The sequence below is a fragment of the Leguminivora glycinivorella genome, chromosome Z, assembly GCF_023078275.1.
Source record: "Leguminivora glycinivorella isolate SPB_JAAS2020 chromosome Z, LegGlyc_1.1, whole genome shotgun sequence".
In the NCBI taxonomy this organism is placed as follows: domain Eukaryota; kingdom Metazoa; phylum Arthropoda; class Insecta; order Lepidoptera; family Tortricidae; genus Leguminivora; species Leguminivora glycinivorella.
Genome location: NC_062998.1, coordinates 38,536,387 through 38,558,225, shown reverse-complemented (window position 1 = coordinate 38,558,225; position 21,839 = coordinate 38,536,387). Strand labels below are relative to the sequence as shown.

The 21,839-nt window shown below is 36.5% G+C and overlaps 2 protein-coding genes across 3 annotated transcripts in view; one reads left to right on the top strand and one right to left on the bottom strand.

The window, feature by feature from the left end:
* The window catches only part of LOC125241811 (facilitated trehalose transporter Tret1-like), a 40,469-nt gene that overhangs the window by 17,244 nt on the left and 1,386 nt on the right, over positions 1 to 21,839 (bottom strand). The gene's annotated exons all lie outside the window — the stretch shown is intronic.
* On the top strand, positions 1,214 to 20,830 carry LOC125241814. The gene is made up of 6 exons (XM_048150457.1): positions 1,214 to 1,326; positions 1,788 to 2,072; positions 3,885 to 4,048; positions 10,213 to 10,471; positions 15,372 to 15,464; positions 20,640 to 20,830. Exons 1-6 carry the CDS (start codon positions 1,300 to 1,302, stop codon positions 20,784 to 20,786), a joined length of 975 nt encoding a protein of 324 aa, XP_048006414.1. The 5' UTR covers positions 1,214 to 1,299; the 3' UTR covers positions 20,787 to 20,830.

Sequence of the window (21,839 nt, the reverse complement as noted above, 5' to 3'; positions counted from 1 at the left end):
ATCTGTACTTACGGTACACTAAATGTCATATTTTGATACAAGACTAATATGTCGCTCGGTAATAGATACTTCTATAGGAACCCATTACCGACCCAAACAAATATTGCATGGATCGGTAATAGATTCTTATATATTCTATTACCGAGGGTTATCTTATCGTACCATCGGTAATAGGCATGAATTGGAGTATTATAAAATCTAATTCCGACCCATAAAAACAAAGCCATACAGATGTATTTTCATTACAAATCAAAATAAAATATTGCAACCTTATATTAAAACCAAGTTTACATAACTGGTAAGTAAGCATCAGACTTTATGTCAATGTTTAAAAAATTGACAAATTAACGGTTTTCATAGAAACTACGAAATCAGTCATGAAGTTTTTGCTAAAAATTAAGGTTTTGTTGAATAATTTTCATACCGCGTAAATAGTTCTTTGATAGCGTGAATACTATTTTAATCATAGCAATGAAATATATTTTTTAAGTTGAGAGTGAAAAATGAATTTTTCACCACCCCAACTGGTAAAGGCTCTCTTTGTTATTCGAAAACAGATAGCAAAATTGCATTTTTTCTATACAAGAGTTCTAAGTAATTTCATACAAATTGTAATGATGTCTTAAGCTGGCTGGTAGATTTTACCGACAAATGATGATTTACAATCATAAATATTGAATAGATTGCTGGATTTGATTTAGTTTGATGTTTTATAGTCAGTATTTTGTTCGTGTTGGTGTGGTGAAAAAAATTGTGTTTCACTCGGTGGCAAAGTTTGTTTAACCTACGTGTCTTGAAACCCTCGCAACGCTCAAGTTTCCACTTTTTGAACCACTCACCATGTTCCCGGTTCAATATTGGTATCTTTCGCTTGGTTGGGGTAAGTTGGGTACTTGGGTATCAAATGTATCAATATTGGCAAGTGCGGTTAAACAACAACTTTGCGCCCTATAAAACAAGTAACTATTATACAGGTTTCTAAATAATCTAACGCTACGTTAATAAATGTTCCTAGCTCTATAGTATTACGTTAGCTGAACCTACCTACGTGAGACCAAAAAGATGACGTACAGTGCACGACCATGTAGTATTTTCAAGTAATTTGCCAAAATGGTTGACAGCCTTGTGTATGTACTACATTTAAATAACTTGTAGATTATGTATGCTATTGGTCTTACTGTCTTACTGAGCTTGTTTCTGTCTGTGAACGGTGTTGGGCTACTAATACTTTACCGCCCGTACGACGTATCTAACAATTGCGCCTATTCTAGCTCACTTAGGTACGACTTGTCTTTTGGTATGGGATTATCCGATACGATTACTTTGGTAAGTACTATGGACATTTTATGTCTTAGGTAGGTAAATAGGATTATGGTGCTAGTTTGCGTCCACATACTCTAGTTATCGTCAAGACATCCGGAATAGCAAATAGTACTTATAGTAAATTTGTAATGCCTAATATAAAACTTGTGGAATGTATTTTTCATGTGGATAGGTATATTGTTTATACAATAGGGATTGAAATAAGTGCGTCAAAGTAGTTCGTGTAGAACGAAAATTAACGATATAGACGGGAACGAATACACTAACCATATTATCTGTATTGGCGACATGCATAAGAATTTTCTCATGAAAATTTCCTGTACCTATTTTACGGAAATTTTAAGAATGTTCGTGTAATTTAATCGTTCGCGGAATAATTACTCCATATTTGACTTCTTATAAAGTGTGCAATGATGTACCTACACAACACAGTGTTTTAAGATGCATGAATTACTTTGTTTCAGGTGTTCAATACACTACACCCAGTGGACTACGATTGTCAGGTAGAAATACTCGCGGAGTCTTCTGACGTATACTTAATAATATCCATTCTTTATCCACATAATATAGACTACAGCTGCTACCGAAACCCAACTGCGCTAACGGTGTACAAGGAAAATGACAAATGCTACAAAATATGTGACACCATTGATGCAAAAAACAAAAAGTCACCTTATTTTGTTACCAGTGTTCGGGAAAGATTCAAATTTCACTTCTGGAGTAACAGCAGTGTTAATATAGATATGAACGTTCGTAAATTTTATATATAAACGTACCTAATAATAGTCTAGTGCATTAGCATTTCAAACATTAGTAACGTACGTAAGACATTACATTTATAAGTAATGTTTCTATGGCGCAAGGCTGCTGACAGTGCTGACTATGTACCTACGATCTACGTGTTTGTAATTTGTATGGATCAAATCTAGCAAGTTCAACTTCACCTAGTTACTGCGCGTATTCCGGATGAAACAATAAGCATAAGTACCTAAATGTAAAATATAAATATAACTTATATTTAGCTAGGGCAAGAGCCCGAGCCGTCAAACCTTCCTAGTTTTCAAGGATGAACAGGAGGAAAGTTCTTCTTTTCTTATGCGCACTGCCAAGGAGTGGAATTCCTTGCCGGCGGCTATATTTCCGAGCTCATATAACCCGGCAACCTTCAAATCAAGAGTGAACAGGCATCTTCTGGGCGAGCTCACTCCATCGTAGGCCACGTCTTTGCCTTTGGCTAGTCTGTGGTCAAGAGTAAGCCCATTTATAATAAAAAAAAAAAAAAAAAAAAAAGGACATGGGAGAATGTACCGACATTTAATGTCTGCAACTCTGCATAACTTGACATTTACAGTTTGCCCCCCTTTCATTTTGGCCATTTTCTATCATTCATATTAATAAATTAAAAAATAATAATACTTTCAATTTGTAGAGGTTAAAAATAATAGTTATTTGTTATACAAGGGGGCAAAGTTGTATTTTAACGCCGAGTGTGGAATTGAAAAACGAGCAAGTGAAAGGATTCTATAGTTGAACCACGAGCGAAGCGAGTGGTTCGAGAATAGAATCCTGAACTTGCGAGTTTTTTAACACACGAGAATAGAAGTAAAATACATTTGCACCCGAGTGTAACACAAAACTTTTCCCCTCACTATAGCGAGGAAACTACAACGCAAAAAATGCGTTTATCACTGATTCCAGTAGTTCCACAGGTGGTAAATCATCTTTATTACTAGATTTACCTACTTTTATCAATTTTAAAACAGTTAATTTGACTATATTCAAGGTCAAATTACTTTACCCACTAGTGGATAAAATGCGTTTTTACCCGCTGCTATTAAAGGACAAAACACGTGTTTCCGAGCTAGGGAGGGGAAAACAAATTTCAAATCGATAGCATAAGTACCTAGTCCTCGAGATATTTAGAAATGTGACAGACGGACGGACAGAGCGGTACCATAAGGGTAATTTTGTACCTTTTTGATTTTTTTGGTACGGAACCCTAAAAACATTAAGTTTCCTCAAATTTTTAAAACTGATTTTTATGTTATTAGGTAGGTATGTGGTAGAAAAAAACTGTTACGAATTGATAATCGTTATTCCTATAATGCATTTCCTCCGACCGTAGCTTGAGAAAATAAGGTAAGTAGAGAGAGACATTTCAAGGATCTGGTAAAAGTACCTAATGGCCGGCGGAAATGATCTCGAAATGTTGTTTATCACATACCTACATATAAATCAGCCTTGAAATTTTAAGAAAAGTTAGTTGTTTTTCTCGATCCGATCTTACAAATATGCAGGCAGACATTCAACGTCGTCGTATATTATTATCCCATAGTACTTAAGTATATGTATCTAATGTTTTATGTTTTTATTATAATAAATAAATAAATAAAAAATATGTGCGGTGGCTACAGGCTCTTAGTCCATTATTTGATGATGGAGACCGGAGGCATCCTGTGATAAAACAACGTAACATAATTGTATTCCATCAAGCATAATAAATGTACCTACCTAGAGTAGTAGTAGATAGATGAATGGTGTTAAGGACTTAATGATTTCAGGCTCACATGTACCAGGTAACCGCTACGGCAGCACGAATGCTCTCACGCCGCAATAAAGAGTGTTACAGGAAAAATGAATCATTATGTGTAAACAATCACAATAGATACTGTTTTACCAGCGGCGTAGTGTGTGACGGAATCAAAAACTGTGGAGTTGCTGACTGGTTAGTGGTTGCCTGCCGATGATTCAAAACCATAAACAAGCTAAAGATTGCTGTTTTACATTTTTAGGGTTCCGTACCAAAAAGGTACAAAAGGAACCCTTATGGCGCCGCTCTGTCCGTCTGTCTGTCTGTCCGTCTGTCACATTACTAAATATCTCGAGAACTACAATGCTATCGATTTGAAATTTGGAATAGTTATGAACATTGTTAACCTCTACAAATTAAGGTAGGTACACCAGTTTTTCATCCTTAATCCATTGGTCTTCAATAAGTAGATATCCCTAGGACGAACACTAGTTAACAATAAACTTGATTCGTGTTTCGAACTCGTTCAAGATGGTTCCGCAAAAAATTTAAATGTAATAAGTAGAAGCAGTCGGAATATTTGTGCATTAGTTATGTTTGTAACGTAGTAATTTAATAATCGTTCTTCCCGTCTAGTACTAAGTAAAGTATGCCTTGCGCGTACTGACTAGGGCTCCCGGTCGTGACCGTGTATCGTGAACACGTAGCCGTACGCACGTTGCCGTGATACACGGCAACGGATTTCTGGTTCGTTCGTCACGTGAAAATAAATCACGTGAAATTAGGGTACGTACGTTCGTAGATCCGTCCGTACGTACGTACGAATTCACGTGACACGCCCGTTCGGTCCGCCAGCGGCGTTTCATGAGAGAAGATAAGATCGGATGCAGTCTCTATAAGTTATGAATAAAAATGTAGGTATCGTGAGATTATATCTTAATTACTTTTGAATTAAAATTTATATTCAATACTGCGGTTTTTCAAATATTAATATGTAAGTAATAAATAAATATAACCAAATAAACGATCCGGGGTTTCCGATAGGCTTAATTTAGAAGTGGTTATAAAAATACCAACGATATGGGTAGGTAACCTTTTGTAAGGGTAACTGCTAGATTTGGTAACCGTTTCAGATAAAGTTTCCTTCCAGTCATTTGAGTTTTTTACTCTATCCAAAGGTTTTCAACAGTTATAATTCTAAATTCGACTTATTATTAAATAACCACTGTTAGCATTGTCTCTACGCTACAACCGACGCTTCGAGTACAAATTCAAAAAATGCTTATACTTTCACTAAAATATTACTTTTATGTTTATTAAAATGGCACTATACCATGACTATACCTTATCCTTTGTTAAGCTTATCTGTTGAGTGGTTGTGGTTGAAAAATACCATGCGTTAACGTGGTAATATGGGCTTAACCGTGCACCGTGATACCCTTGAATCTGCTTATTATGTGTCTGCAATGTTCGTTGACAAAAACTCTCTAGTTACCCTCTGATTAATAAGATTTAATAGGAAGATAAGTATTCACGGTACCATTCAATTATTGATGCAAGGAGTAAAACATTTGTCAATTTAGTATAAAAATTAAGAATGTGACGATAGGATGACATCCACGGAAACGTAATTTTAACACATACCTAGTTAATAATTATGTTATACATTTTACGCGAACTTACTTAACTGTTATAGCCACTATTTAATTAGGTAATTAGTGTAATTACGTTATATAGTAATAAGATTGATGGTAGTAAAAAAAGTCTACTTTAAGAGGGTTCAAGGCGCAGGATTATCATTTTATTAAGATGTAAACACTGTTTTATGACTGATATATTGTTTCAAAAATAATAAATAGGCACTGCTTAATAAAGTGAGCTTCGTTATACTATTTACATGCAATAACTTTAAAATTATTTTTTCATGGTATTTAAACTTAGACCTTTGCTGCTTTCATTTACTTATTATGGATTACACCTATTTAAAAAATTGACTTACTCGTTTGATGTCGTAACAGTAACAGCAGATTTCAAATGAACTGACGTCAAATGCCTCGCGATAGATCCTGTAGTACCATGACGACACGGAAACTCATTGTTTGTCCGATCCTTGCAGAGACTACATAAAGTTGAATCTCCGACTCTGGTGGCATATCTCCACATCAAACTTTTCTTCGTTGTTAAGAGTTTCAAACATTAACAGTAACAATACAAAAAATTAACAAAACAATAAGACAATAACTTTTAAATTCACCGCTAAAGTAAAATGTCAAGGCCTTCAAGTGTTGATCAACTGGGATCTTACAAGTGACTAATTGAAATAAACTAAAATTCTAAACTGCCTCATCCAGATTAAATAAAAAATCCTAAAATGTAAAAATAACACATCGCTCACTTCACTCAGCTTCACGTACAAAGGCTGCTCGTAAATTTTACTGTCTTTATTACCACGTGGTGGAACTGCGCTTATTATTTGCAAAATACCACCACAGTAAGATAGCTGAGCTCGTTCGTCAAACAATACAGTGCTATAAAGGAATATACTATCTAAAAGTATTATTTAATGTACCGAAACTGATAAGAACTGCAGCTGTCATTTTTTTTGTCTTAGCCGTGGCCCCGCGCACATGTGTGCATATTTTTTGCCTGGAGTATAATAGTCATCATAAACTTGCTCTTTTGTTCACCTACACTCCTGTTTGTCTTGTTTACATTTAAGATTACGTTATATGCTTACATAAGAGCAAGCTTAAATATTAATTAATTAAAGCCACTTGGTAGGTTTTCATTTTCATACATAATAAATGAAAGAATAAATGTGAAAACCTTAAGAATAACATAATAATGCTTGACCAGAAATATATGGCTAAGCGTCGTGTTGCTGAATTTCATCAGAACTATTGTCCCGGATCCGTAAGTTCACATTTTTGACACATTTGTTTTGAAGTACATATGTTGCGATGTGGCTAAGGCGTATCGTTTGCCAAATCTAACGATTAATTTCGAATTGGTTGAATCGATTAGGCCCTATGGACAAGGAGGCGCTTAAACAAATATACGATTTCTATCAACTTACTGAAATGTCATTTGAATCGAAATTACACTCTGCCACAGCACTAGTTTAAAAATAAAAATTAATGATAAATGGTTTAATAAGTAAATCTTGCGTTATAAATTAATATCGTAAAATACTTACTAACGAAGATCCGCAAAAATGTAACATGTTTTAGATTATGTTTAAAGTAAGGGAAATATTATTTTTCTACTCGTCGATTGTAATCTGTCAATTAGGACACCACAGACTAAACTATAAGTGCTAACTTTTCAGTGTTGGATACTCTATGGCAGTTCCGACTCAACTATAATAATATATGTACTTAATCTCATTATAGTTGACTTTAAGTTAACTGTAATAATTTCAAAAATAGAACAACATACAACTTATATACTAATTTGCGATACCTGGCAAATTTTTCTGCATCTGAAATACATTTTTTTTATTTGTGGCGTTATCGGCCAATCAGAGACGGTTGTTACAAATAATTGGTTACTAGGTAATTCGATGTTGATACAACGGTGAACGACGCTATTAACATTAATTTAAACTTGCATGAATGATGATATTTCCGTCCATTGATGATGAAGATGATGACTCGTAGAAAAAGTATTGTATACAATAGTGATATAATTAAGTTTTTCACTCTCGTACCGTACTGTTAGGCCACTCAGCAAAGCTTCGTGGCCTAAACATGGTACTCGACTGAAAAGCTTTGTATTATATCGCGATTGTATAAAATACTATTTTAAGTACTTGATTTTTTTAACCATTATTACAGGATTTTACGTTTTGTGGACGCTGTCATGTGTGAAAAAGAGGTTCTTACACTTCTTACAGCTCTGGGACAATAGTTACTCCATACTATACTAAACGGTCACCACATACAGTTTTAAGTTAGTGTCAAGTATTTGAGGATTCTGACGGCACATGTCAAAAAATAAACAATATTAAGACGTAACGTAACACAGGTTGACATTTACCATACAGGTATATAGATAGTGTAAGGCATCGGACAGTTTGCTAGTTTTAATTTCAATAAAATCGGAAACAGAATAACGCCGTAAATCACTTAATCTTCTCTTATAAAATAAACTCCCGGGGAGCCGCGTCTGTCTGTGTGTTCGTGATAAACTCAAAAACTGAACGGGTTTTCATATGGTTTTCACTTATGAATAGAGTAATTCTTGAGGAAAGTTCAGGTATATAATTTGTTAAAGTTTTGTTTGAATTGGTTGAAATATGACGATATTTTCTAATCGAGTTGGACAAAATCCCGCTGGCTGAGAGCTTTAATCGAAAACGCTGCCGAAACCGTTTGAGCTATATCAAAATAATGTATTGGAAAATTGTGTCTCTCTAATAGGTCTACAAAAAAGTCCGCGATGGCATATGTCTATCTTTTACGGATAACTTATTATAACAATTTTTATCATAATCCCCGTGCGTAGCCGGGGAGGGCCGCTAGTTATATGTATTGTATAAAAATCGAAGCAAAACATAAATATAAGTTTAATTCATATGTAAAAAAAATTTCGTCCAGTATTAAGTATAGGTATTAAGTGATAATTCAATAATAGTCATGATTTGGGTTTCTCCCGGGCGAGTTAAATCTACAAAACGTACGATAAGTACTCTGCACACGAACTTAGTTCGGGCGGCGGCGTGTCACGGCCCGCGGCGTGTCACGTGAATCCGGGCGCTAAGGCAAGTACGTACGTACGTGCGTACGAGGTACGTACCTTGCCGTGTTCGTGAAATTCGTGATCTTAGTACCGCCGGTGTTAAGATCACGTAGCTACGGTTCGGCGTGAATCACGTGTATCCAGAGCCCTAGTACTGACCTTACCTATAAATAATAGAAAACATAACATAAAGAAACGAACTATGAAAATCCTTTACAGTTATTTCGACTCTTTCAAAGTGCACTGACAGAATTCAGAAACGTGATAGGTACTTACTTTGAAGCCTTTTATAACGAACGTAATGACACCATTGCATTGCATGTTTGAGAAAAGATTATTAAATACTTAGCTTATGTTATATGTACCTACCTACAACACGCCACCTCTTTAAAAACTGTACAGTCTGACTCAAAGTTCATAAACAACTTAAAAACAATGCTGATAGATAAATGCTACTACACAATAACTGAATTTATGGAAGATGATACTATGTCTATATGATATGACTTGTATAATTAATATGTTAACTTTTATAGTACACCTAACATGTATTATTATGTATTAATATCCTTTCGTTTATAATATACCTAGTTGGTTATGTCACTAAGTACCAATTTTTGCTATACCCTTTCAGGGTCCATGTACCTATTGTAAAATGTATATGATGCAAATAAAGAACTACTTTTAATAAGTATTAAACTCCACAGTAACATACCGGAGTTAGTTACATTAGACAGCATAAGTAATATTTTTTACCTTTGTATGCAAGTTTTTGCTTTAGAGCCTTAAGTTCTTGCGATCATTATTACACGGATACCGAAAAATAGTTTTTTGTACGTGATGGTAACAAAACACTAAAGGCATCAATCAAACCGTCTGTAACTGTAACCCTTAAAGCGTTCGTTAAATTTATTTGTATGGGAAGTTCCATAGACGTCTGCTGCGTGACGATGATGTGTCTGTCAAATGTAGTTGATGCAACTGGCGCTTAGTTTATTGTACATATTAATTACGAACACACTCTGGCCAGCTCCTTTTATTAATTTATTCGCTTTATACATTAGCAGGATTTCATTAGGAGATGGGCGTTTTCCAAATTAAATCTCGAATATCGAATTTCACCAGATCTGGACGTGTTTGGGCTCATTCTTCTCAGATTCACGAGCTGATTCGATCCCGATGATAAAAAAATGTGTCCCAAATTTTCCATGCAAAATTCGAGTTTCCAATACGCCACGCTTGTACTAAGTTCATACTAAAATCGTTACGTAAAAGGAAAAAAAATTAGGACACATTTTTTTTATCGTCAGGATCGAATCAGCTCGTGATTCTGAGAAGAATGAGCCCAGCCAGACACGTCCAGATCTGGTGAAATTCGATTTTCGAGATTTATTTTGGAAAACGCCCAGCTATTTGACTCTAATATGTAAGTATAATATTAATTGCTAGATGCACGACTGGTGCTGTCTTGTTTTTGTACGGAGTCAAATTAGTTTTAACGGCTGCCGCGAGCATTAATATTTGACGTTCCATAAGATTTGTAAGATACTCACGTCCACGTGTGGCAAACGAGTAGTAGTCTTAAGTTGTCAGTTGCTAATGGAAAATGAGTATTTCAGGTTCGATGAGCGCAAGGCCGAGTGTGGTCTACCGGTGGAAAAGCTTGGCTTCGCCCCGGTATTCGCAGTGACCGGCGCCCTACTCTGCGCCGCGCTAGCGGCCTGGCACGTCCTCACCAAATTTCTACCACCCCTGGCCAACTCCTTCTTTGTATTTAATGCTAATGAAGACAATAGACTTCGTGTAGATCCAGTATTCACATCCCCGAATGCGTGCTCTCGCGACATTCACAGAGTTCAGCGGACCTCGCTAGTGCCGGTAGGTATACATACCTACGTAGTTAATTAGGTATAGGTATTAGTTGTCAAAGCGGACCCCAGGCTCCCACGACACGACCCATGGCAAGTTCCGGGATAACGAAAGGAGGATGAGTTTTTGGGCATGTAAGTAAAAGTCATGTTATGTTACTCGTATAACACTTTAAGTTCTCGCGCTTTGTACACATATTTAAAGTCACATACAGGTCCTAAGGATGTCATGTCGTACCAAAATCCTGGTGTCTACAAGATAGATTGCAGTTGTGGAAGTGCGTATATTGGCCAAACAAAGCGCAGCGTTCAAGATAGGGTGAAGGAACACATTGCGGCAGTTAAAAATCGCCATATACACAAATCTGGAATCGCCGAGCACTTGCTTACTATGGAAACGAATCACTGGATTGAGCTACACAAACCCAAAGTTCTTTCCACCGAGCGACACTAAGTATTATCCCCGGATTGTGAGGGAGGCGATCGAAGTTAAAAAATATCCTAAAAACTTTAACAGGGAAGACGGGTAGGTATAGATTATCGCCCACATGGGGACCAGTGATTCAAATGTTCAAACCAAAAGATCTATCTTCGGACCAGTGCGCGGATGTTGTGAGTGTTGATGTCGTGCGGTGGGAAATAAACATTAACTAAAAGCGGGTAGATAATATTTATTTGTCTACCCCGAACATTTATATAAATAATTTTTAAGAAAAAAAAACCGCCGCCTTTGGGGTTCTGGTGAAAGCTACTTGCGAATGTTGGATTATGTAGAAATGTGTAGGTATTTTTAAAAGCTTCTTTTAATACATTAATTATTTGATACCGTTAAGGTTTGAGGAGTTTCCTCAATTCCTCATGAATCCGATTATATTATAAGAAATCGAAGCTTGACAAACTTTGACTTGAAAACTCAATATGCTTAACAAACATAACTTAAAAAAATGTCACTGTTCTGAACTTAAATGCATGCTTTTCTTACAAAAATACTAAAGTCACTATGAGTGTGCCGTTCAGATTTGAGGAGTTCGGTTCTGACTATCATCAGCAGTTCCACTGCACCAAATGTCACTGTTATGGACGTAAGTGCATGCTGTTCTTATAAAAATACCAAAGTCACTATAAGCGTGCCATTCAGATTTGAGGAGTTCGGTTCTGACCATCATCAGCAGTTCCACTGTACCAAATGTCACTGTTCTAGACGTAAGCGCATGCTGTTCTTATAAAAATGGCAAAGTCACTATAAGCGTGCCGTTCAGATTTGAGGAGTTTGGTTCTGGCCATCATCAGCAGTTCCACTGCACCAAATGTCACTGTTCTGGACGAAAGTGCATGCTGTTCTTATAAAAATACCAAAGTCACTATAAGCGTGCCGTTCAGATTTGAGGAGTTCGGTTCTGACTATCATCAGCAATTCCACTGAACCAAATGTCACTGTTCTGGACGAAAGCGCATGCTGTTCTTATAAAAATACCAAAGTCACTATAAGCGTGCCGTTCAGATTTGAAGAGTTCCGTTCTGGCCATCATCAGCAGCTCCACTGCACCAAATGTCACTGTTCCGTACCTAAATACATGCTGTTCCTTTAAAAACACAAAAATCACCATATGTATGCCTTTCAGATTCGAGGAGTTCCCTCGGTTTCTCCAGGATCCCATCATCAGAACTGGGTTCTGATAGAAATGGGACCAATCTGTATGCATATACATTCAGTCAAAAAAAAAAAAAAAAAAATTTCAAAATCGGTCCAGTAACGACGGAGATATCGAGGAACAAACATAAAAAAAAAACATACATACGACTTGATAACCGTCCTTCTTGAGAGATATGAGGCGACGGTTAAAAAGGTAAAATAATGTTATTATAATCAATCGCGTTCGACCTGTATGTGACTTTAAATATATTATTATGTTACTCGTGACCACGATTCATGATGATAACTGCGACAAAACATCGGGAGCTTAACGAAAAATAAAAAAAGTGAATTACGGTATAAGGTCAGTGTGGGGAAGACCGTCTACCCGGAAAGACCGTCTATTGACTATAACTTTTGTGTTTATATATCTACGCCTCTCAGACCTCCGGAGGTATACCAGTTTTTCGCCCTTAATCCACTGACCTTCAATACCTATCTCTAGGACGAACACTAGTTAACATAAAACTTGATTCGTGTTTCGAACTCGAACATCGAGTTCAACATGGTTCCGCAAAAAATTAAAATAAAATAGAAGCAGTCGGAATATTTGTATATTGTGTATGTAACGTAGTCATTTAATAACCGTTCTTTCTGACTAGTACTATTAATCTACTGAAAACGCGCTCAATTTCTAGTTTTATGTTCTGAAATATGTAACTTAGAAATTGTGCCTACTCAGAAAGTCCGGCATAAAAGAGAAAGGCAAGACCGGCATATGATAAACAAGAAGTTGCCAACCTTTTTTAGGCTTTATTGGAAATAAGTCGAGTGTAAACAATATCAATATATAAGTACGTTTTTGGCTTATGATAGTTGTACCATTTTTTATTTTAACTTCGAAATACAGTTTTGATAATGATTCGTATGGTGTTACAAAAATCATTCGAAAGTATTAAGTAAAAAAAAATATATGTGACATAGTTGTGAAGAATGATAAGAGGTGAAGAGAAGTAAGCCTACACTGCATTATTCATCATCGTATTTAAGTTGGTAGAATTATCGTAAGTTCTACCCGTTTTTTATTATTTTTGTTTAAGTATAATTATGTAGATTGTGCAACATGCGACGACAAATATTTCCAAAGAGAGTAGGATTTCAAGTTAGTCATTATTTTTATGATCAGCGTTACCCAACAGGGACCGTATGGGTACCCTTTAAAACGGTTTAGACCGACTATTTTACGGCTACCCGACCGTTAATTGACATTGCTGACTGTCACTTTGACATAAAAGTGGTCATGGGTGTGGTCAAATAGGTTCTCGGGGGTGCTGATTCCAAAATTAATAACCAATCTGGAATCTGACATTGCTGCCTGTCACTTGACACAAAAGTGGTCATGGGTGTCGTCAAATAGGGTTTTGGGGGTGCTGACTTCAAAATTAATGACCAATTGGAAATCTGACATTGCTGACTGTCACTTTGACCTAAAAGTTGTCATGGGTCAACGGGTCATGGGTCAGGGTGTCATGGGTCAATTATCGTGACTACATTGGATTCGCAGGTGTTCGTTGGAAAAACAGTATTATGCAATATCTGGACCTGAAAAGAAAAGGTTATGAACCCCATCTACGGGACATATGCCGGTCTTGCCTTATAAATAGAAAAATGCTTATATGTTCAAAATTTTAACGTTATTTTATTAATTATCTAGCACATTCTGCTCTGTTATTACGTAAAATAACAATGATCATGATTTTGGAACCTAGTCTTATATGAAATTACGCGACAACAAGCACTAGACGGTCTTTCCGTGCTCATCGCGGGAGGACGGTCAACCCGCCGAGCCTTAAAAAATGTGATTTTTATCACTTAAAAGTACCTTAATTCACCAAAATGTAAAAGCTTTGTAAAATATAATATTTGCTATCCCATAGGACCATGCGCATAACGCCAGACTACATTAATTATAGAGTTTTATCCACTCAAACTTTAATTCAAATAAACTATGCCGGTCTTACCCGCACTGACCTTAATTCTATATTTTAGAGCAGGCTCCAAGGGGATGTTCGTTTGCAAAAATAGCGCACCTCATTCTGACTTCAGATATATATTTTCTAGATCCCGGACATCATATAAAACATGTTGCCAACCAGTTTTGTGGTCCCCTTCCCCGCACCCCGGCAAACAAAAATCGCATACTAAGAAAAAAAAATTTTTCATCAAACCATGCCGTGTGGGGTATCAAATGAAAGGGCTTACTGAGTAGTTCACGAATATATAGCATACTATAACATTTATTACACTTCCTCTAAGAATTTTTTTGAAAATTTACTGAAATGCTCGATTTTCGAGTTAACTTTAAACCACTATTGCTTGAGAAGTTATGAATCTATTTTAATCATTATTATTTTAAATAACTAACAATAGTCCATTGTATACAAAATAATAGTTAATACAGTCAAAAAGTTGCATGGGGGAGCGAGGGGAGCAATCAAAGATGGCGAGTTTCGATATTTTTCTCGTGGCCAAACGTTAGATTATTTTTTCTACTCCTGCTTTCTTCCTCCCACTTTAATCTGTCAATTTTATTGTCCCGCAATGAAATTCCACTCAGAAACCGAATTTTAAGAACCATATTGAAACATCGAACTATTGCTAGCTATTTTTACTGTACGAACTATTGGTTCGCAAACAATGGACTATTGTTAGTTATTTAAAATAATAACGATTAAAATATATTCATAACTTCTCAAGCAATAGTGGTTTAAAGTTAACTCGAAAATCGAGCATATTAGTAAACTTTCAAAAAAATTCTTAGAGGAAGTGTAATAAATGTTATAGTATGCTATATATTCGTGAACTACTCAGTAAGCCCTTTCATTTGATACCCCACACGGCATGGTTTGATGAAATTTTTTTTTTCTTTGTATGCGATTTTTGATTGCCGGGGTGCGGGGAAGGGGACCACAAAACTGGTTGGCAACATGTGTTTATATGATGTCCGGGATCTAGAAAATATATATCTGAAGTCAGAATGAGGTGCGCTATTTTTGCAAACGAACATCCCCTTGGAGCCTGCTCTATTTCGCTATATTCCGGTCTAAATGAGTAAAGTGAATATTATGACCGTGTACCTACTTATAAATATCTTGTGCGTACTGCAAAACTCTTATAAAAAGAAGAGTTATCAATTCCTTGAAGTCAATTCGACGGTCAATTTTCCTCAATTAGCATATGCTTTGGTGTTTTCCTGAACTGTTTTCATTCTTTCTAGGTGTCTTCAGAATCATCATCGTGTGACTACTCCGATGTGCTAACTAAACACAAGTTGCAACAATTAAACCAGGAGAACTTTACTGACCGTGAAGTACTTACTTATCTTTTAAACACCCTAATTTATAGTTTTTTTTAAGAATATTTTATATGGAAGGTGAAATAGGAACCCGTATGATGCGACTGAGTTCGCTTTTCAGTCACAAATCCAATTACCATTTATATATAGCGAGAACGAATCCTCCTCATTAAAGAGTCATAAGACAACGAATTTGAAAACATGCTTACTAAAAATAAAAATACCTATTTACTTTTTTTAGGGAATTCATTCAATAATAAGTTACTGTAGGATCATAATAATCAACGATGTTATTACTAACGGGTGCACGTGCGTGTCGAAACCAAATAACGTACATCGGTACCTAGATATACTTACTTAGGCGTTGGGTACATAATTTCTTTTCCCCATAATGAAATATAAAGTTGAGCAAGTAGATTCAATTTATTTATTAGTGCTTTTACACTAAAATCTTCTTCTAACCTAGCCTAGCGTTGTTACACTAAAATACTTTAAAAAATTAAAATTCATTTAGAGATAAGTAGAGATATTTATTTATTTACACATGAAATTTTACATTAAATGGTAACATGGGTAACATAACCCTACTAGGGTATTGCAAAAAATAATTTCTTAACTCTTAAATTTCTTAGTTTATACATATATGTTTAATTAAGTACCTAGGTATGTATGTATGCACGAACATACCAACCCATACAACCATTTCGGTCGCAAAATCTTCAAATTAGTCACTAAATGTCAAATGTGACATAACGCGTGGTAATGTCGTGCACACAATGCGCGGTCGTGATACAATAACAAAATATAGTCTACGTATGCACATTGCACGCATTACGGTAATAAAATGTGTACAAATTTTGACTGTTAATGTCAGTGTCAGAATGGTTTCTTAGATCACTTTGTTAGTCGCTCTATGCACACATGACGGTATTAAAATGTGTACGAATTTGTGGCTGTCAATGTCATTGTCAGGCGGTTTCTAGCTACACTTTGTTAGTCGCCGTACGCACTCATTACAGTAACAAAATGTCAATGTTACTGTCAGAAGAAGCCATTTTGTAAATCCAACAACGTATTCACTGCTTTCGGTCACGCGTGTACTCTAGGACCATTTTGCGACCAATTTTCGACAGTTTTTAACAGGAATATTTCCCAGCCTTAATCCATATTTTAACAACTTTATTAGTTTTCTTAGCATTATTTTTATTATTTCAGTATAGTATTCATGTATGCACCGGAGCACGAAAAATTCAACAATGAATTATTTATGTACACAAACACTGAGTAGTAAATAATATTATTGCTGGTTAAACCCGTTAAACTGAGGTAAATTGATGGCGCGTTGATAAATTTAGACTTATTTTATGAAATCACTCGAGCTGCACGAGCAGTTCTATTGCCCATGGTAACTAACCCACATAATAATACAAATGCAAATATTTAATATTTACCATTTGCAAATTCTTAAGTACGCCATTACGTTTTAATGTCATATAGTTTTATTTATTTTTCATTCTGACGTTCCTAACAGTTCGCCATTTGAAAAGAATGAAATGAACGAATGGTTTTGGGAACAGTCGCCAAACTGTAACAATTTGTGCACGGGTAGTGCACAATTCTGTGACCAATTGTGCCTGTTACAAATCGTCCCCATTTGGGTAGCCTCGGCTAAACGACGACCATATATACTGCGACTAAGAATTGAGACACGAACATCTGTGTGCACTCAAAATATCCCGATTTGCGAAGAACGACGACCGAAAACGGTTAATATGGGTAGGTAAGTACGTGACATTCGTTTGTTAGAAGACAAACCAAGAAACATTAATTATCACTTTTGCGTGTAAATGTCCGAATATGTGTTCTAAGTAGGACTTGCGTTCAGAGGGTTCCGTACAATAGTATATACGTATTTTTTCATTTAAATAATGGTACTTAAATATTGGGTTGGCACAAAAGTAATGAGACACTTGGTTTACGTTTTATATTTTTTATTATTATTACAATACAAAAAGCTTAGTCGATGATGTAATCACCATTAGCATCTATGACTTCTTGCCAACGATCCGGCAAAGTTTGGATGCCTTTCGCCCAGAACTCTGATGGCTGTGCCTCGAAAAAGTTGTTCAACTCCACCTGTACATCATGGAAATCATTGAATTGTTTACCCCGCAAATGTCGTTTCAGGGCTCTAAACAAATGAAAGTCTGATGGTGCGAGGTCTGGAGAATAAGGTGGGTGGGGTATCGTCTCCCAGCCCAAGTTCTGCAGCTGTTGGCGAACGGTAGATGCGACATGAGGTCGAGCGTTATCATGTAGTAAAATTACAGTGGCTCGTCTTCGTCGTTTTTTCTTGATAGCAGAAGATAGTTCGGTGAGCTGTGTTGAATATTTGTTAGAGTTGTGTAATAGTTCATGAAACAGCATGCCTTGCGAGTCCCAGAAACAACAAAGCAAAACTTTTAAGCGGTTCTTTTGACTCAGCTTCGGTTGAGTTGGTGGCGTTTCTTCTCGAGGCAGCCAAAAAGCACGACGTGTATCGTTCTCATAATAAATCCATGATTCATCTCCCGTAACCAGATCAGTCAAAAACTCTTTACGTCGGGGTCGCAGCAAAAGTGATTGACAGATGGCGACACGGACTGCACGACTGGCGTCGGTAAGGATGTGCGGTAACCATCGAGCCAAAACTTTTCGATACCCAAGCTCATGCAGATGGTATTCCACAGCGTGGTGACTGCAGTTAAGTGCTTCCGCTAATTCACGAGTAGTATAGCATCAGGATTCGACTGTAGTTCGCGGCGTAAATCGTCATCATTGAATGCAGGTGGTCGCCCTGAGCGTGACTGACTTTCAAGGCTCCTGTCTCCTGATTTAAAACGGTCAAACCATCTGGACACCGTGGCATGGCTTGTACTTCCAGCGCCCAATGCAGTGTTGATATTGTCAGCCGCAGCCCGCGCACTGTGGCCTAACAAGTACTCGTATAAGTAAAGTGTTCGAACTTGTCGCTCGTCCATTTTATTTCAATCTAACTAAACCAATCACGAGGGCGGCTTTACATACCCTCACATTAGAAGTACCTAGAATGTCCTACAACATACTAGAATATTATCGAAAACAATTAACTTAAGAAAGGAAATGTATAGAGTTTTGTAGAGTGTGTCATTACTTTTGTGCCAACCCAATATTCTTAGAAGGAACCTAACACTACGGATGTTCGCCTTGTATAGGTACGTTTAAAGCACATAGAGTGAGTTACGCTTTGTGTAAAGAGCTATAGTAGAGGAGATATAGCCTTGGGGGTCATAATAATTACCACAGAACCGAAGTTTGGTTTTTTTAGTTCTTTGTGTGTGTCTTTTTAACATACTAAAAATATAGTAAAATATATTTATGCAAAATGCGTTTTTTCGACCGCCAAAATTTGTATGAAAAATTACTATGAAAAAAAAATCCTAAAATTTAAAAATCGTCTCTGGTATCAACTTATGGGGAATTAGGCGCCAAAAATTTTTATAGCGTTGATGTTTAGCAAGAATATAACAATTTTTCACTATTTTAGTAAAATAAAAAATTACAAAAATCATAAATTTGATGAAAGGAAGTAATTAAAACATACATTTCAGCAAAGTAATTTTTTCATAGGTACCACACCATGGTAAATACGGGTACGATCCGCCTGGTGATAAGCAGTCACGGTAGCCTATGACGCCTGCCACTCTAGAGCCTCCACATGCGCGTTGCTGGCCCGTTAGGGTACCTTTCCACTAGAGATGCGCTACGTGATAGTGTTTGATATCCACCAATCATGTTCACTGTTCACAAAGCGTAGCGCTAGTAGGAACGGGTTCGACTAAGCTGATTGTGGATATTAAACGCATCCATAACACATCTCCGGTGGAAAGGCACCCTTAACAGTCCTCAGCTAGCTCGCAAGATAAGGCGCGTCCGCGGGAGAAAAATCCTCCTAAGCCTACATCGAAAACAGATGCCTTAATCTCGCTGTCCAAGGCTCTAAGTCACGCGGCCCCGGTAGCCCAAAGAAGCGCTGGCTGGACGTCGTGGGAGCGGACATGCAAGAGAACAATCTCATGTCTAAGAATGCTGAAGACCGGGTAAAGTGGAGAAGACTGGGCAGGAAAGCGGACCCTGGCGCTAGGCCGGGAAAACGCTAGATTGAAGAAGAAGCCGCAGTGTGCGACCATATACGGGTCCAGGGTGTGTGGATGCGCAGATTTATGACAATTATGACTAAGAAAACCAATGATTATTAGGTTTTGGTTTTCTCTCGTGTTCGATATAATGCTTTATGGACAGTTTTTGTTTGGGATGCGACAATTTATGTACTTACATTGAACAAGTTTATGGTACGAGTAAATACGGTTATCGCAATAGGAGGATTTTTCTCCCGCGGACGCTCCTTAGTCTGCGAGCTAGCTGAGGACTGTTAAGGGTGCCTTTCCACCAGATATGTATTATGGATGCGTCTGATATCCACAATCAGCTTAGTCGAACCCGTTCCCACTAGCGCTACGCTTTGTGAACAGTGAACATGATTGGTGGATATGAAACACTATCACGTAGCGCATCTCTAGTGTAAAGGTACCCTAAAAGGCCAGCAACGTGCATGTGGCGGCTCTAGAGTGGCAGGCGTCATAGGCTACTGTGACTGCTTATCATCAAGCGGATCGTACCCGTATTTACCATGGTGTGGTACCTATGAAAAAATTCAATTGCTGAAATTTATGTTTTAATTACTTCCTTTCATCAAATTTATGATTTTTATCATTTTTTATTTTACCGAAATACTGAAAAATATTTATATTTTTGCTAAACATCAACGCTATAAAAGTTTTTGCCGCTTAATTCCCCATGAGTTGATACCAGAGACGATTTTTAAATTTTAGGATTTTTTTTCCATAGTAATTTTTCATACAACTTTTGGCGGTCGAAAAAACTAATTTTGCATAAATATATTTTACTATATTTTTAGTATGTCAAAAAGACACACACAAAGAACTAAAAAAACCAAACTTCGGTTCTGTGGGAATTATTATGACCCCTCCCATACAAATTCTCATTCCACTCCTCTACTACTATGTAAGATAATATTGCGAAAGACCATGACCTGACCTAGCTGCTTTATCCCTTGACTACTTATGTTACAATTAGGTACTCCATTTGCAGACAATACCCAGGACCAACACCATGCATTCTATGACCGCTAAGTTACAAGAGAAACTCCGGGCAGTAACTCGGGGCAAGTCCATAAACAAAACATCAGCGCCGACAGCAAGCACCAGCTTCAACATGAACCAAGTGTACGATGTTTAATAAAATAAGAGACTTAAACAATTATAAAAACGTTGTTTATTCAATTTAAGAATTATTTAATAAAAAATCGTGTTTTATTTAGTACCTATATTTATGAATCGTTTTTTGCGATTAAAATAAAACTATAAATACAAACAGACTTTTCCAATCTTCAATGTGATCACGCAAAGCTAGCCGGTACCATGAGAACATTTGAGTACAAGTAAATAAGTACCTCTGCATTCAATTCAACGGCGGCGAAACGAGCAATCGCTAGCAGAGTAGGTAGAGGCCATAGAATGTCATCGACAGCAAGTGGCTGACCTTACCTTCCACAAAAACTAGGATGATGTTTATCGTGCATGATTTAAGTTGAAAATAAATACGTAGGTAGACGTACATCACATTTTAGTCATCTATTCCAAATAAGTAGTAAAAAAACTTCTAGGTAGGTTACCTTAAAGTATTTACCTACTTATTTACTTTAAGGTTTTGTGGAAATTAATATCGTAACTCTGTAATATCTCCGTGTATGAATTGCATACGTAAAGGATAAGGTGCATTGGGATGATTTCGAAAGACACATAATAATCACCATAATTTCCATCATATCAAGATTCCCCTTTCGAAATTACCCGAGCATTTCTGTGATGAATTGCCCAATGCACCTTAATATTAAATATTTAAATTGTTTTGTGTGTACCTAGCTGTGATAATCATAATAAATAACTTAGCTAACTTAAAATAACTATTAATTAGAGCTTTGTTCATGAATAGTAAATGTTTTATGATAATAAATAAAGTCACGCCAGTAGTATACTTATCGCCATGTACCGGTTTAATAAATAACAAATTAAATTAGTGTTCATTTTTCTTAAACTTTATGTTAAGATGAGTTTTTTCTATTTGTGAAAAGTTAATTTTATGTATTAATAATGGAAATTTAAGTATTTAATAACCGTTTCAATTTTATGTAATAGACAATTGTTTTCGGACTCCATGAAAATTATAAAAAAATATAGGTAATGGGTATATCTTTTTAAATACTAAATCAGTATATCGTCACTACTTTTA

Excerpts from the sequence above, each read along its gene's own strand:
- LOC125241814 (XM_048150457.1), top strand. The coding sequence starts at position 1,300 with ATGGGATTATCCGATACGATTACTTTG. Across the intron at positions 2,073-3,884 it reads GTGTTAATATAGATATGAAC|GCTCACATGTACCAGGTAAC; the intron begins GTTCGTAAATTT and ends TAATGATTTCAG. Across the intron at positions 15,465-20,639 it reads AGAACTTTACTGACCGTGAA|ACAATACCCAGGACCAACAC; the intron begins GTACTTACTTAT and ends CTCCATTTGCAG.